Source organism: Syngnathoides biaculeatus, chromosome 17 (assembly GCF_019802595.1).
Source record: "Syngnathoides biaculeatus isolate LvHL_M chromosome 17, ASM1980259v1, whole genome shotgun sequence".
Lineage (NCBI taxonomy): Eukaryota > Metazoa > Chordata > Actinopteri > Syngnathiformes > Syngnathidae > Syngnathoides > Syngnathoides biaculeatus.
The window spans coordinates 4888434-4903097 of NC_084656.1; the positions used below are offsets into that span (position 1 = coordinate 4888434).

The 14664-nt window shown below is 42.2% G+C and overlaps 1 protein-coding gene across 2 annotated transcripts; it reads right to left on the minus strand.

Moving 5' to 3' along the window:
* Positions 1 to 500: 500 nt before the first annotated feature.
* Positions 501 to 10531, minus strand: june (JunE proto-oncogene, AP-1 transcription factor subunit). Of its 2 annotated transcripts, none has more exons than XM_061802132.1 (2): positions 10054 to 10531; positions 501 to 2552 (listed from the first exon to the last, which is right to left on the minus strand). In XM_061802132.1, exon 2 carries the CDS (start codon positions 2397 to 2399, stop codon positions 1368 to 1370), a length of 1032 nt encoding a protein of 343 aa, XP_061658116.1. In that variant the 5' UTR covers positions 2400 to 2552; positions 10054 to 10531; the 3' UTR covers positions 501 to 1367. The 2 variants fall into 2 exon arrangements, with proteins under 2 accessions (XP_061658116.1, XP_061658117.1); XM_061802133.1 differs by lacking the exon at positions 10054 to 10531 and adding an exon at positions 7766 to 7872.
* Positions 10532 to 14664: the final 4133 nt, after the last annotated feature.

A 14664-nucleotide genomic window follows, 5' to 3' on the forward strand; every position in this document is an offset into this window, starting at 1 on the left:
TTGACACAAATATTTTTCATAATGTAAATGGAAAAGTTACTCATTGACAAAGCATGACTGTGAATTATGAAACCAAGATGTTGTTGCCGCTCTTGTTTTAGTTTCACACACAAAATTCTCTCTTCTTTTCCTTTCGGCTTGTCCCGTCCGGGGTGGCCACAGCGTGTCATCTCAGATGAACGCACATTTGTTTCAGTAAATATATTGAGGGATAGATTAAAGGCAATATTTTGTATCCTATAATGTTGTAAGTTGATGAAGTATTCCTGCCAAATACTCTTGTCTCTTTGTGAGACAGGCGTTTTTTAGAGCCCAAACATCACTGTATATCATACAAAGTGAAAAACATGTACAGAGTCAGATCACGTCTGTTTGAATGTTTCTTTTTTTATTTATTTTTAACTTGGCAGAAATTGTCTTGTTCCAGTTAACCTTCAAATATATACATTTGAAATAGTCAGTTGAGACTATTCGTTTAAAATATCATCATTCATGAAATGAAAAAACAATCTACGTTTCGATTGAGCAGGGAAAGTTTCCATCGGCCCAAAGACAAAAGTGGCGACAAGTAACGACTATCATTAGGCTTTATTTTATTTTTTTTTTACATAAAGTGGCAATAGACTTTAAATTTCCAGCAGCAACACATGAATAATCCCAGAATTTACCGTACATTTCAAAATTGGACCTTTCAACCAGAGTTGATCTGTACACGTTATGAAATCAAATAACACAAATCAAACACAGTAACATAACAGAATAGTAAATTCCATCAACATGTTAGTAGACGTGAGTATTTTTCAGCACATTTTTAAACTTATGAATTCAAAAATACAGTCACAGTCGAACCAAAAGCATTCTACAAGTTGGTCAATAATTACACCACTGATTTTAATTAAGTATTCACACACGTCCTCAACTCTGGTCGATTGAATTATTCAAAAATAGGTCCAATGATGTCAAAGCCCATTTTGAAATAATACAAAATAAGCTCAACTTGAAGTATCACGCAATGAAAAATAGTTAGAAAATAAATAATAGTTCAGCTATTTAAAGTGTTTCAAAGTTGTGTCAAATCCCGCTGAAGTGTCTTTATAAATAATATCAATCACCATAGAAATGCAAACCATCCCATTTAACTTTCTTCATGGACAATAAACCTTTTGTCTGGTATTTGGCCCTCATCATCCTCATAAGTGTCTCTGACTAAGTGTCATTAAATCCTTTTGTTTCACGGGACGTTAACTGATTCCGCGCCATTGCACCAAGCTCTTTTAACGACATCGAGCACAAGTGAAATTCCCAAATGTGATAAACCATTAATTAGGTTTTATCTTCTTCGCTTGTTCTTCAGATATCTCCCCCCCTCAGCAGCTGGAGTCCTCGCTGCCCGCACTGCCGCCTCTTCCCCCAGATTTGTTGGGAGAGCTCACAGCAATCTGGCAACCGTTGGTAACATGACTCATGACTTTCTGTTTGAGCTGAGAGACCTGCTCCCGCAGCATAGAAGCAGTGGAGGCCAAGTCTGAGTTCTGACTCTTCAGGATCTTCACTTTTTCCTCAAGTCGCGAGATGCGCTCCAGTTTACGCTTCCGACATTTGGATGCCGCGATCCGGTTGCGCAGCTTTTTGCGCTCAGCTTTGATTCTCTCTTGTGTCTCTAGGTCTATGGGGGAGAGGGAAGGTGGTGAAGTAGGGTCTCCATGTAAATGGGGAACCTCAGGGACAGTTTGAGGGGCATCCAGACCTCTGGTGTGGTGTTGAGGGGCTCCACCTCCATTATGGCCTGAGCTACCACTGTACGTCATTTGCGCTCCAGAATATGCCATCTGTCCCTGGTTGTAGCTGCTCAGGTTGGTGTAGATGGGCATGTCACTAGTGGACATCAAATTCCTTTGGTAAGATGCCTGTAAGGAGACGTTGGAGGAGGACGATGGTGACATGTGACCTCCCACCAGCTGGTTCTGCTTGTGAAGGTCCGCGAGCGCTTTGACGAACCCATCAGCAAAGCCTTCTTGCTCATTGGTGGCCTGGTTTCGGTACATGAATGGGTTGGTGGAGTTAGACATCGGGCTGGTGGTGACCAATCCCTGGTTGGATTGTATAATCAGATGCTCCAGCTCAGGAGAGGCTAGCTTGAGTAGGTTCATGTCAGCCGAGGACGCCGATGATGTCATTAGGGAGCTGTTGTTGGCAAGTCCAAGGTTGTTGGGGTTCGTACCTCTTCCTCCGGTTACACTACTACCATTGCCAGGGAAATGATGGCTTCCTGCTGACATTGTCTTTTTACACATTAACATCTTGTTTCCAGCGTAACGCTCGTATTCCGGAAACTGGCTGAAGCTGTGGATCATGGGGGAGTCATCATGGTAGAAAGGAGTATCCATCTTGCCTGTCATTGATGAGGAATTCTCTTAGAGGTAATCTTCATAATCAGATTAACCTCAATATCATAAGAGATTGAAATGTTCCACTGACGTCAGTGGGTGGAGGATGAAGAACAAGACAGCAAGAAGAATAGAATATGATTCTTGGCGGGAAAACAAGCTGGTCTAGATGTGGAAATGAGACAGAGGAAAAAAAAAAAAAAACGTTAACAAGGATACATTACAAATTCTCAGTCAAAGGTCACTGACGTTGTAAGAGAGAACCTGACTCTCAAACTCTTCTTTACTACAGTGCTATCCAAAATATTAAGAAAATTATTCTTAGATTTTCATCATTAGGTAACGCAAATGATAGCATAACTTTCAAGTTGTCAACTGTTAGAACATAAATTGAATGTTTTTGAACAAATCTCCCAGTGATAACAGCATTAAAGTAATAATAAAATGCCTTGTTCCAAATTACTAAACATAAAACAGTTCCAAAATACATTATAGGTTTTCAAGGATTGAAAAGAGTCATATGTTGAATTTGCAGGATTAGGAGTGCATTTGCTAAAATCAATTCGATTTTAAATCAAAAGCATCTTGACTGGTGAAGTCACGTTTCAACAGCATTTTGTTTGATAGCAGCTTTACAATTGAATTTGCTCCATGTCAGAATAGCATCCTGAAGCTGCTGTTTGGATTTCAACTGCTTCCTGCACTCATAATTCTTTTCAGTCACAAAAGAGCTTGCTTGAGCATGGTCCAAAGGCTCTCAAGAGGGTTTAGGTCAGGGAAGGATAGAGGAAACACCATGAGTTTCTGTGCTTATATGCACATTGCAGCTAATGATGCAGCGGTATTCCTCACAGCATAACATGGTGCATTGTAGATGATTTAATTATAGATAGCAGGGTTCTGTTTTTTAACTGATGGAGGAAAGTGGCTAGCAAGAAACGGTGTACTTTTCAGTGGTCTTTTTTACATCTTCAAGGACGCTCAAGTATACAACCAGCTCTCTTTTCATCAATCTGGCCCAAAGCATGAATCGGCCATATATTTGCTGAAGTCACAGCCATGTTTGGACATCATAGCCAACCACCAACTATGCACTACTTTACTGCACCATTCAGGAGTGCACGGCACTCATCAGTGAACAATGTCAGATTGTAAGGAATCCCTCAGCTTCACTGGATATTATGGGCATGAAAGGAGAGAAATTCAAGATATGGCCCCAACCCTCCGCTGACCTCAACTTTGTAAAGAACTATTGGAACAGCCGCAACCAAAAGTTCTACGGCGGTGGGATTCACTTCACTTCCAAATGCCGGTTCTGGGATGTTATTCTTACATCCTCGAAAGAAATTAAAGGAGAAATTTACAAAATACTCACAATATCAATGGAGATCTGGTGCACCTCCTATTGAGAAGGGTTCTAATATTAAAATGGAACTTGACTGGTTTTGGCAGTGGGTGGCGGAGCTGTAGATTGTTGGGCTCACAATTCTGAGGACTGGGGTTCAAATTCGGTCATCCCTCCGTGTGGAGTTTGCATGTTCTCCCCGTGCCTGTGTGGGTTAGGTGGGTTCTCCGGCCACCCTGGCTTCTTCCTACATCCCTAAAACATGCATTCATTGGGGACTCTAGATTATCCGTATGTGTGATTTAGTGTGACTGTTTTCTGTCTCCATGTGGGCTGCGATTGGCTGCCAACCACTTCAAGGTGTACCCTGCCTCTTGCATGATGACAGCTGTGATTGGCTCTAGCACTCCTGCTACCCTTGTGAGGATAAGCACCTCAGAAAATGGATGGACGGATGGATGGACTGGTTACACTGTTTTTATTTAAACTATCTTATCCCTTCCGTATATATGGCCTCTTAATGCTTAAAAAAAAAAAATTAAAAAAATTAATGACCATTTACAGCTCTTTAAAACAAATGAAAAGTCTTGAAATTCTGTTTAGCATTAACATTTGGAACAATGAAGAGTTTTTATTTAAGAAAAATATTGTTATCATTGAGAGGTTTGCTTAAAACAATTTCCAATCATGCTCTAAAAATGTATAAATAAAAAAATTAAGACGGCTGTCATTTGCATTGACTATTCAGAAAGATCCATCCATTTTCCATGCATCATAAATTCACTTGGGTCGTGGGTATGGTGGAGCCTATTCCATCTATCTTGGGGCCAGAGGAGGGGTACATCTTAAGATGGTTGCCATCCCCCAGCACGGCATATATACACAAACAATCATTTGCACACATGGTCACACCTATGGACAAATTTGAGTCTTTAATTAATCAACTATGTATGTTTGTTGGGACGTGGGAGGAATCAAAGTACCTGAAGAAGGGGCATCCAGCCATGAGGAGAATATGCAAAATCCAAACAACAAGGCCGGATTTGAACCTGGGTCCTCAGAACTGTGAGGCAAATTTGCTAACCAGCCGACCACCGTGACCCGCTATTTAGGAAAATCAAATATATAATTTGAATAACAATTTGGAAGGTGTTTTGAGGTTTAGGTCACATCTCTCTCTCATCCATTGTTGACACTAAACTAATGCAAATGTGCCTTTTCTGGACTTTATTGAACCAGAAAAGTGTTTTTGTAGTCAGAAATACAACTATAAACCAAAACGTCAGTGTATTCTGATCTGATGTTGTACTTGAAGGGGAGAGCTTGTCTCACCATTGCAGGGCCAGGGGAAAAAAAGTCCTGGCTGAAACAGTTAATTTTAGAGTCCAAATAGAGACAACATAAGTGGTCACTGCAATGCGGGCAAAAGAGACAATGACAAGAGTTCGAAACTAACTACATCCAGAAAATAATAGCCATCTGACGGATCACCCTGTAGGCGAGTACTAATGATGCAATGAGGAGGCTTGGGGAAAAGACAAGTGAATTGAGGTTGAAGTAATGTTTCAAATTTATAGATAGACACTTCTGCTGGTGGAGAACCTGCTTCGGCGAGTTGACCCCTTTAATTGTGGGAGGAACACACACGGTGGTCAAGAGTTTTTGGCAAAGCCCAGACCTCGGTTGAATGAGCATAACATCCTCACTCTGATCGCCTAGAACAAGGAAATAACATGTGACATTCCAAAATAGGGACAGCGTTACTATCCATCACCTTCTTTAGGTAACACCAAATTCACAAGCAACAAAGTCTAGCAAGTAAAACTCCAAGAACACTTAAGGACGAGCTTGCTGCAAGAGCGCTATGTCAGTTTCTACCGCTGTGCCAGAAAGAGCGTGGCGTTGTTTTTTGTATCTGTGGGTCTCTGTACTGGTAACAGCCATTTGATTCAAGGTGCAACAAAAAATTTTCATTAAGGTGTGATAATTTTAAACAAATTCTTAACCCACAACAGAAACTATGGGGACATTCACGTGGATGACAAGACCATACCATTTTTTAAATTGTGGGACAGGGGGGAACATTTCCATCATGCTCCGAAAAGAAAATAAAAAAAATCCCCTCAATGAAAGCAAAAAAAAATATCAGAGCATGTCCGTTTATCTGTACATCAGCAAACAGGCTATTGTGCAAATAGATTGGGATATGAGATGTTCAAAATGGGCAAAGTAGTTCAAAGTGTTGGGGCAAAAAGATTATTAATTTATTTGCCGTGTTCACATTTCCAATAATAGAATCGTGGTTTGCCGGACAGTCTATATGTTCTGGGTTCAAATCTCATCTCAACTATCCTATGTGGGGTCTGCATGTTCTTCTTGCGCTTGCATGGTTTTGCTCTGGGCTTCGTCCTTACGTTCCATAAACAAGCATACTCGGTTATATACGAGTGTGAATTTTTTGTTTGCCCATGCGTGCTCTGTGACTGATTGAAGACCAGTTTAGTGAGTGAAGCCTTCCTCTAACTTGAATTCTGCTGAGATAAGCTCACCCGTGACCCTAAGAAGTATCCAAAATAGACAACTGGATGCACCATTGGATGCATTGAACCACTCCACCACAATATATCACAGAATTTTTCATTTATTTTTTGGGGGGGTGGCTCATGCCAACAGACAAACCACCAAAATCAATCAAACAACACCATCTTCTCATGCTTTGGCATAACATCCAGTACGCTTCGTGTGGCTTACTAGGTGTAAACCATTATTGCGAACATCCATCCATATATTTTTTTTCCCCCCAGTAGGTTTACATTTGAGTTAGAGCGTGGGCGAGACCCAGTTTGCCACGCTGGAGGGAGCATTGAAGGGCATGTATAGATAAACAATTCACACAAACATTCCGACCTATGGATATTTTGGTGTCGAGTTAAGCTAGCACGCTTGTTGTGTTACGATTGTGGGAGGACGTTCATTGAACAACATTATAAGTATGATGAAAACAAGCCAAGTGTGCACAAAGGCCAGAGCTGACATTTGAAAACTGAACCCCAGAACTGTGAGGCAGCCATGATAACCATTACTACAACTACGCTGAAGTCACAAAAGTCACCCCCCACCGAAAAAAAAAAAAAAATTAAAAATAAATATAAATAAATAAACCATCTCTGGACTCTGATCAAGCATTTGTCCTGGATACTACATTTAGTTATGCTTGAAGTGATCTGATGTCACCAATAACACTCACCAGCTGCTCGCAAAACTGGTGGGATGCTCATGATTTTCTTTTTTGGCATGAACTATAATCACACTTTAAACCAGTGAAACCCTTGCCTGTCAATAACAGGAGACTCTGTATTGAGGGTTAATCGTTTACACCCACTTTCATATTTGTGGACAATTTCAGGCCAATATCAATTAAACCCGGTCGGTCACCGATGTTGTTGGTACACACGCCTAACTTTGCTGTGGGCAGCCCCTAACTACTCAAACCTATTGTAAAACCAACAGGACAACGTTTTAACATGGTTCTTTTGTTTAAAATATGATTTGTGTGACAATTCTCTTCATAAAAATGATAAAAACTTTATTAAAATGGGAAAATTAAGCAAAAAAAAAAAACGACACTTTCAAATGTATTTTCTCAAAAATGTATCCACAACAATCAACCTAATATTTGTTTCGACCGCCAATATTAAGAAACCTTTGGGTGCAATCCCTGTCACCAAAGCACGTCATCATTCTTGTTCTCAGATCACCATGTGACAAGTAAACAAAGTTTTACATCACCGGCTACACTACACGTTTCCGAAATAGTTTTGTGGAAAACACGTCGATGTTCTCGATAACATACGGCACTGTTTGATTGTAAATAATCTCGCTCGTGTGTCCATGTGGCAGGAGGTAAAAACAACATGACCGAACATCCTTGCTTGATAAAACCAACAACAACAACAACGAAAAAGAAAATCACATGCATGCAAAACACCAGGTGGGATTACGAATATGGGGGTTAAAAATCGTCAATACTTACATCGCGGAAGGCGGCGAGATGTCGAAGCATCTGAGGGCAGACACTGTTAGTCAGCCATCAGGCGCGCGCGCACGCCTGCGCGCACATGCACACCAACTCTGTTCTAGTCTCCGACCATTAAGTGACTCACGCGCTGACGTTTTTGTTATTATTCTTTCCCTGCTGCCACATTTCTATCGAAGCCATTACTTTTGAATTGAATTTGGTATTAATTGGAATGCCAAGAAAAACTCCGATCTCTAATCGCACTAATTAAACTGCAGACGTGGACAGTTATACAGTACATCGCATCGCTACGGGTATGAGTACAGAGAACCACCCAACGAGCTAATAATAACAGAAAAACACAAAAACATGAGAAAAAAAATTGCTTGGTTGTTCATACGATAGCGAGACAGCAAGTGCGAGAGAGAAAGAGAGAGAGAGAGAGAATAAACATTGCACTTACAGCAATAAATTGTGTAATATTGAATAATTGCCCTGGCGACCAGTTCGGGGTGTAGGCCACCTTTCACCCGAAGTTAGCTGGGATAGGCTCCAGCGCTCCCGTGACCCTTACGGGGATAAGCGGCTCGGAAAATGGATGGATGGAGCGACCAACGAAAATCACTAATTAATGTGATATTATACTCAGTCACCTCTTAGGTACACCTGCACAAAAAAGTGAACTCAATACAAGAGCAAAGGGGAGAAAATGCCTCTATAAATAATCACACTTGTGACTAATATGAGTCTGAATATTGTCTTCCTCGTATCAATGAGTAATGTTACCTGAACCTACAACGAGGTTTTGGTTTCATGCAGTGCTGTAAATCTCTTCAAATTTAATAAAACATATCACCTTCATAAGTAAGCTCTCGTATCAGATTTAAATTTTTCCAAGTGCAATTTTTGACCCGACGAAGTGTTAATCAAGTGCAAACACAGGTTACAGTCCTTGTGCCACCCCCTCGTGGCGATTTTCTTCATTACAGACCGACAATACGGAAGTAATAGGGAGCGATTCCCTGTACTGTGACAAATAAACTTGACACGGCCTGACCCATATGCCACTGTATGGCCTTTGTTGTGGAACAGTTTCGCTGTCCAACAGGGGAGCATGATATACTTACTCCCTTTGGTCATTTTTTAAATTTGTTTAAGTATGGTAACGTTTTCTGAAAATGCAGCCAGACAGAACTGTTCAAGGGAAAAGAGAGTGACAGAACGGACCAGGGGGATAGGGGTGTGAACCAAAACATAATAGCTAGACAGACTAGATATTTTACAAACGACAGCATTTATCTTCCAACACATTTAATTAATGTAGAAACAAATCACTGAACTGACTTCATAGAGTCTTTAAGGGTGCTTTGCATTATCCATAGATCTTAAATGTCATTCGACTTAAAAAAAAAAAAAAAAAAAAAAAAAGAAAAAAAACCCACATAAAATTTGAGCGCTTCTGCTACTGCATTTCAAAGACAATTGAGCCCTCCGTACAGGGTACTTAACCACGCCTTCTGAAGTGACGTCACGTCACGTGCGCTGACGTCAGACAAACAATTAGCAAAAAAAAAAAAAAAAAAAAAAAAAAAAATCGGCGCAGCAAGAAAGGAATAGAGTGAAACTATCCGATTTACCGGCTGATTTCTCACTCGCATTCTTAGCTAACAGTGAAATATCGTTGAAAAGCATACAGCAGGGCTTCAAGTATTTCAATGGTATTTACATGCATATCGACGGAGAAACCATTGATATTAGCGCGAGATCTTTCCAGAGTCAGAGGAAGACCGAGAAGCCACATAATATAATATATTATAACCCAAAGACGAATTCGTCATTGACAGTTTCCTATTTTCGTGTTACATATCACACTTGTGGGCAGAATCTGCATAGCCATATGTGAACCACCGTATGAAGGAAAAGAAGGCGAGGCTTGATTTACGAGTTGTTTCTCTCGTTTTCTTTGTGTAACGTTACGCGCTCCACTCAATTATTCTTGAATTAGTCCCGAACCTACGCAAGTCCCGACCGAGTACGACAATCACTACTTTAGTGTCCTCAAACATCCTTCCTTCAGTCTTGGTGTCTCGGTGCTCGTCGAAGGCTTTTAGGACTGCTAGTCCGGTTTAGTTTAGCTAATTAGCTGCGAACAATGGGACACGTTTGTGCAGTCAGATCATCGCAAAATATCGCTCAACACAGATCAAGTGTGACAATCATTCACACTTAGCTATGTTATGCAAGCGAAGAACTGGTAATTCATTTATATGAGACATGTATTGAAAATCAAATTTAGGGTTTACCTTCGTGCAAACATATCTGTTCCGGTTGATGGATTCTGTCATGATCCTGCCGCTTCAGCACGAGCTGTGCGGCTGTGCTGATTGGGAGGCACACACCTGTGCCTCATGCGGCCTGATCATCCCCCGTATATAAAGGACCCGGTGACGACTGGTCCTCCGCCAGTTCGTTCTGTCACGTCCCATCGGAACGAGAGGTAGGACCCAAATGCAGGAACTCGGAAGACGCAAGGTAGTTCAAGAAGAGACACGTTTATTGTATGCCGAGGTCGGGGATCGAGCAGGCAGTCCGGTGCAGCAGCGGTTGTTGGGGCGTCGGGCGAAGAGAGCAGGTGAGCGGGAAGGCAGTAGTCGGTACACGGGGAACCAATCAACGCAGGCAGAAGTGTCAAGGAGTCAGGCTTACAGGGTTGGTCGGAGAACGGACGAAGGTCAGTACACACAGGTTCAGTCAGGAATACGAGAGTGCTGGAACGGGACATAAAGCTCAACGAACTGGCGGAAGACCAGTCGTCACCGGGTCCTATATATACGGAGGCTGATCAGGCCGCATGAGGCACAGGTGTGTGCCTCCCAATCAGCGCAGCCGCACAGCTCGTGCTGAAGCGGCAGGATCATGACAGCTTCAGTTGATCATGCGGTCTTCCTCAAAGTTTTATCCATCAAAGACATTTTTCGTACTCGGTCTTCTGTTCCTGTTGATTTCAGATGGATTCAGTTGATGATGCGGTCTTACACAAAGTTTGATCCATCAAAGACATTTTTCGTACTGGGTCTTCGGTTTTGGAAAGGGTACGAATTGAACTCCACCAACTAGCCTTTCAGGATACCTGTCGTCACTATTATAAAGTCCGTGACTACACCTCTTAACCATATCTATTGTTAAAGTACCCAAATACGTGATAAAACGCCAACAGAAGCTATACTGGACCATCCAGCCAGCGTTGTCTGAGATTTGAGTCCGTGATTATGCAGATCTCTGGCCTCTGATTGGTCAGTGACGCGGATTGCGCAACATCCACGGAGTGGTCAATTAGCATGCTTGGTGGTAAAGTGACAGCTGATGTTGTACTCTTTAAAACTGTAACGGTTTCTGGGCAAATAAGACATACAGCCTTGGACCGGACTTCAGTGAAAAAGTACTTAGGCATCCATTCTTTGTTAAACACCCGGCATTCACTGTCGACTTTTCTTTTCTATGACATTGCTGTAGATGGGTTCTGATCTGACCAGTAGAAGAAGAGCGATAACTGTAAATGGCTCGGGCTCCGTAAAATCAACTAAGGACATCTCTAAAGACTTAACTGACAGATAGACAGATGCCAATTGTGCTCTATGAAGGCAACGGTGTGTGTGTGTGTGTGTGTGTGTGTGTGTGTGTGTGTGTGCAACGTTTCGGGAAATTAAACTTTGAATTGTTAGTATACAACCATCCTTTCCTGAGAAAAAATATGGATACTCTATCAGGGAAATTCATGCACAACTTCACGTGTGCCTTACAATTGCAGATTTACTATTCTGCCATCACTGTTGATATTTTATTTTCCTTAGTCCACTGCTGGGGGTTGAAGAGCATGAATGTACTGTAGTCACGATTTTGTTATGAGTCAGGCAATTCTGTAGCAATATTTGGCGAGCTGGAATTGAAATGGTCAATGGGGGGCATGGGGGCCATAATTAGGCCACCCCTGGTGTAATCAGTCGTCTGCTGTGCCACCCAATGGCTCATAACCAATCTTTAAAAATTCCTTAAATGCAGAAATAATAAATCAAGTAATTCTTTATAGGCATTCACACTCCTGCTTTGACACAACACAAATAATTTTGGTTGCAGAGGGGGTGAAAAATCCAGATCTCTCGCTGCTTTATACAAACGTCAAATCAAGCAATAATTTGTTTCACCAGATTTTTACATTCCAGAACCTTGAAGTGGAGGTTTATCTTTCCCTTTCCATTTTTTTGTGGTCATTTTTACCTGTCCAAAAACAGTATTTCAAAGCTGAAACTTACGTTTGTCTTGGCAAGTGTATATAAAACCACAAATAAAGATCCCCTCCCTACGTCTACTCATTAGAAGTAGAAGGAGTAGAAACAAACAATGCTGATAGATGGTGACATTCACAAAAACAGAGAAAAACTGTCTCTTTTAAACCACAAAATTTGCCCCCACAGGGGCAATGATATTTTTCACAAAAGGCATTCACTGCCATAATTTCATGTGGCAGTCTTCACTATCTGCAAGTCTGGATGCTTACAATATTTGTATAAAGACCTCCACTGAGGTCTGGCTCCCAGGTCGAGTGCTAATTATTTCCTTGAGGGAGTGTCAATTTGTATATGTTGCTTGATTTGTTCTTGTTGTTCAAGGTCTTTACCGGCAATCTGTGTCAAGTTTCCCGAATGTCCACGAGAGCAACGGTGTCAATCGTACACCGGCTCGGGGCCGCTAACCGGATGAATCCGGCCTGTGAGATGATGTTGTAAAGAATAAAACAATGGTATGGGTATGGACATGGACATAGAAGAAGCTGCAATTTTTCAATAAAAGAAACTGCTGTTATGATTGCGTCCACTGGATGATGGAATAACAATTGTTTTATGCAAGCAAACCATTTATACCAGGGCACAGCAAGTAGGTTAAACGTGCTGTCTGGCTGAGTGGCTTTGTGTTCTGCCTGTGCTAATTATTCGGGCTTCAACTTTTAAATTGTGCTTTGGCACTCTCATTGCCCCAATATGTCACTGTCAAAAAGAGAAAAGTGAACGCAGAGTACACTGGTCCAATAAAAATGGTTATTCTCGTATTTAGTCAAGGATAGGGGAGAAGAAAATATGTGAATAAACTGTTGGCAGGTCTGACGATATAGCTGTCTGTGTTTACTCACTGCAGAGACATCAGTGACACTGCTGTGAAGGCGAGCGAGCTCATTGCAAATGAAATTGCAGTGGGTTCAAAATCATTTAAAAGCGGTGAATTTTAAAAACATGCATGATGAAATCAGTGGAGATTGTGTGTCCTCAAAGGGGGAAGGCTTTTTTAATTATGAGCCCGACAAGAAACATGGTTTCAGAAAGGATTCAGGTGAATTTGGACTGCCAGTTACAGCACAAAGTAAAGTCATTTATAGCGTTTTCTGTTGCAATTGATGAAAGCAAGGACATTACAGATATTGCACAACTGGCAGACCCCCATCTCTGTGTGTCCAGTGGCCGTCCAGGCCACCCAAAGCGAGGAGGTTTGCCAAGCAGTTCAGGAGGTCGGCTAGGACGGCAAGCACCAGGATCCCTACGGGACCACTCAGGAAGACGTCCACAAGGAGGGTCCCCTTGGGAAAGCAGGATCCAAAGAGTAACAGTTTACAGCTGTGGGCGAAGCACTGCCAAGGCAGGAGCAAGACGCGGCGGCCTCTGCTGGTCTAGATACAACAGCTGCTACTGCTGGTTGAGTATTGCCGAGGCGTGGTCGAGAGTCAGCTGCGGGTCAAGCATCACCGAGGCATAAGCAAGTGGTGGATAGCCTGTACCGGGCAATGCTGGAACAATATCACATGGTGGATGTTGCAGGTCGAACGCCAATGAGACATGAGTATTTTAGTGGACAGCACATGCTGGGCACTGTCGGAACAAGAGAACATGGTGGATGTTCCGGGTCGGGGGCCGTCGAGACATGACCACTAAGTGGACGGCATCTGCCAGGCGCTGCTGGAGCATGAGTGCATGGTGAACGCTGCAGGCTGGGCACCACAGCCAAAGCAAGAGTGAGGAAGCAGCTGCTGGTCATCAAAGCATTGGCCACACAGTTCTGAGGACCAGTGTCCAAATCTTGTCCCACCTGTGTGGAGTTTGCATGTTCTCCCTGTGCCTTGTGTGGGTTTTCTCCGGGCAATGCAGTTTCCTCTCTCCCTCCTCTTTCCTCTGCTTTGGGGATGTTTTTCTGCACATGGGACAGGACGACTGCACTGTATTAAGGAGAGGATGACTGGGGCCATGTATTGTGAGATTTTGGGGAACAACCACTTTCCCTCAGTCAGAGCATTGAAGATGGGTCATGGCTGGGTCTTTCAACATGACAATGACACGAAGCCCACTGTCAGGAAAACCAAGGAGTGTCTCTGTAAGAAGCATATCAAGGTTTTGGTGTGGCCTTGCCAGTCTCCAGACCTAAACACAATAGAAAATCCTTGGAGGGAGCTGAAACTTTGTGTTTCTCAGTGACAGCCCAGAAACCTGTCTGATCTAGAGAATATCTGTGTGGAGGAGTGGGCCAAAATCCCTCCTGCAGTGTGTACAAACCTGGTGAACAACTGCAGGAAACGTTTGACCTCTGTAATTTTAAACAAAGGCTACTGTACCAAATATTAACATTGGTTTTCTCAGGTGTTCAATTCCGTATTTGCAGCTGTATCACACAAATAAATCGTTAAAAAAAATCATACATTGTGATTTCTGGATTTTTCTTTCTCGATTATCTCTCTCACAGTGGACATGTACCTATGATGAACATTTCAGACCCCTCCATGATTTCTAAGTGAGAGCACTTGCAATGTAGCAGGGTGTTCAAATAGTTATTTTCCTCACTGTAAGTGTGATTGTGAGTGCAACTATGATCTGTCT